The sequence below is a fragment of the Corvus brachyrhynchos genome, unplaced genomic scaffold (genome assembly GCF_000691975.1).
Source record: "Corvus brachyrhynchos isolate BGI_N302 unplaced genomic scaffold, ASM69197v1 scaffold65, whole genome shotgun sequence".
NCBI lineage: Eukaryota > Metazoa > Chordata > Aves > Passeriformes > Corvidae > Corvus > Corvus brachyrhynchos.
This window is the reverse complement of record NW_008238365.1, coordinates 2,182,621-2,183,180: the sequence shown is the minus strand read 5'-3', so window position 1 is coordinate 2,183,180 and position 560 is coordinate 2,182,621. Positions and strand designations below refer to the sequence as shown.

At 64.8% G+C, this 560-nt stretch overlaps 2 protein-coding genes across 2 annotated transcripts in view; both read right to left on the bottom strand.

Annotated features, from left to right (window-relative positions):
* ADGRB2 (adhesion G protein-coupled receptor B2) overlaps positions 1-560 on the bottom strand; it is a 36,866-nt gene that overhangs the window by 10,433 nt on the left and 25,873 nt on the right. The window contains 1 exon segment of the mRNA XM_017736109.1: positions 179-401. Coding sequence (XP_017591598.1) covers positions 179-401 — 223 coding nt within the window.
* COL16A1 (collagen type XVI alpha 1 chain) overlaps positions 1-560 on the bottom strand; it is a 47,555-nt gene that overhangs the window by 30,636 nt on the left and 16,359 nt on the right. The gene's annotated exons all lie outside the window — the stretch shown is intronic.

Here is a 560-nt window from a genome sequence, read left to right as displayed (position 1 = left end):
TGGCAAGCCTGGAGAGGGGGGAGAGGAGGCTGGAGGAGCTGGAGGAAGGTGGCATTGTCCCCTCAACGCCACCCCAGGGGTGGGGACAGCGATGGGGCTCCTCTGACAGCTCCCCGTGGCCTGAGGCTGCCACAGCTGAGACACTTGGGTCTGCTTTCATCCCCTGTGCCTCAGTTTCCCCTCTGATGAGCCTGGGGGGTATCAGGGAGGGGCGAGGGGTGTCCCCTTCTCACCCGTGCCGGGCTCTTACCCCATCCCAAGCACAGGAAGCGCTTCCTGACCAGGCGTGTCCGGATCCGGCCGATCACCGCCAGGTAGGACTGCCAGGCCTCGGTCAGCACCCAGCAGAAGGACGAGAGGAAGAAGAAGTGGAGGAAGGCGGCGGTCATAGTGCACACACCCTGCGGGGTGGGGACACGGGGACATCAGGGGGACGCGGCCACATGCCCGGCATCTCGGCGGTTAAACCCCCACGCCCGGCGAGGTTTGTGTCAAAGCCACCGGCGCGGGGGATTTAATCCCGGGATCGAGTTAATCCAAATCCAATCTGCTGCCGGGAG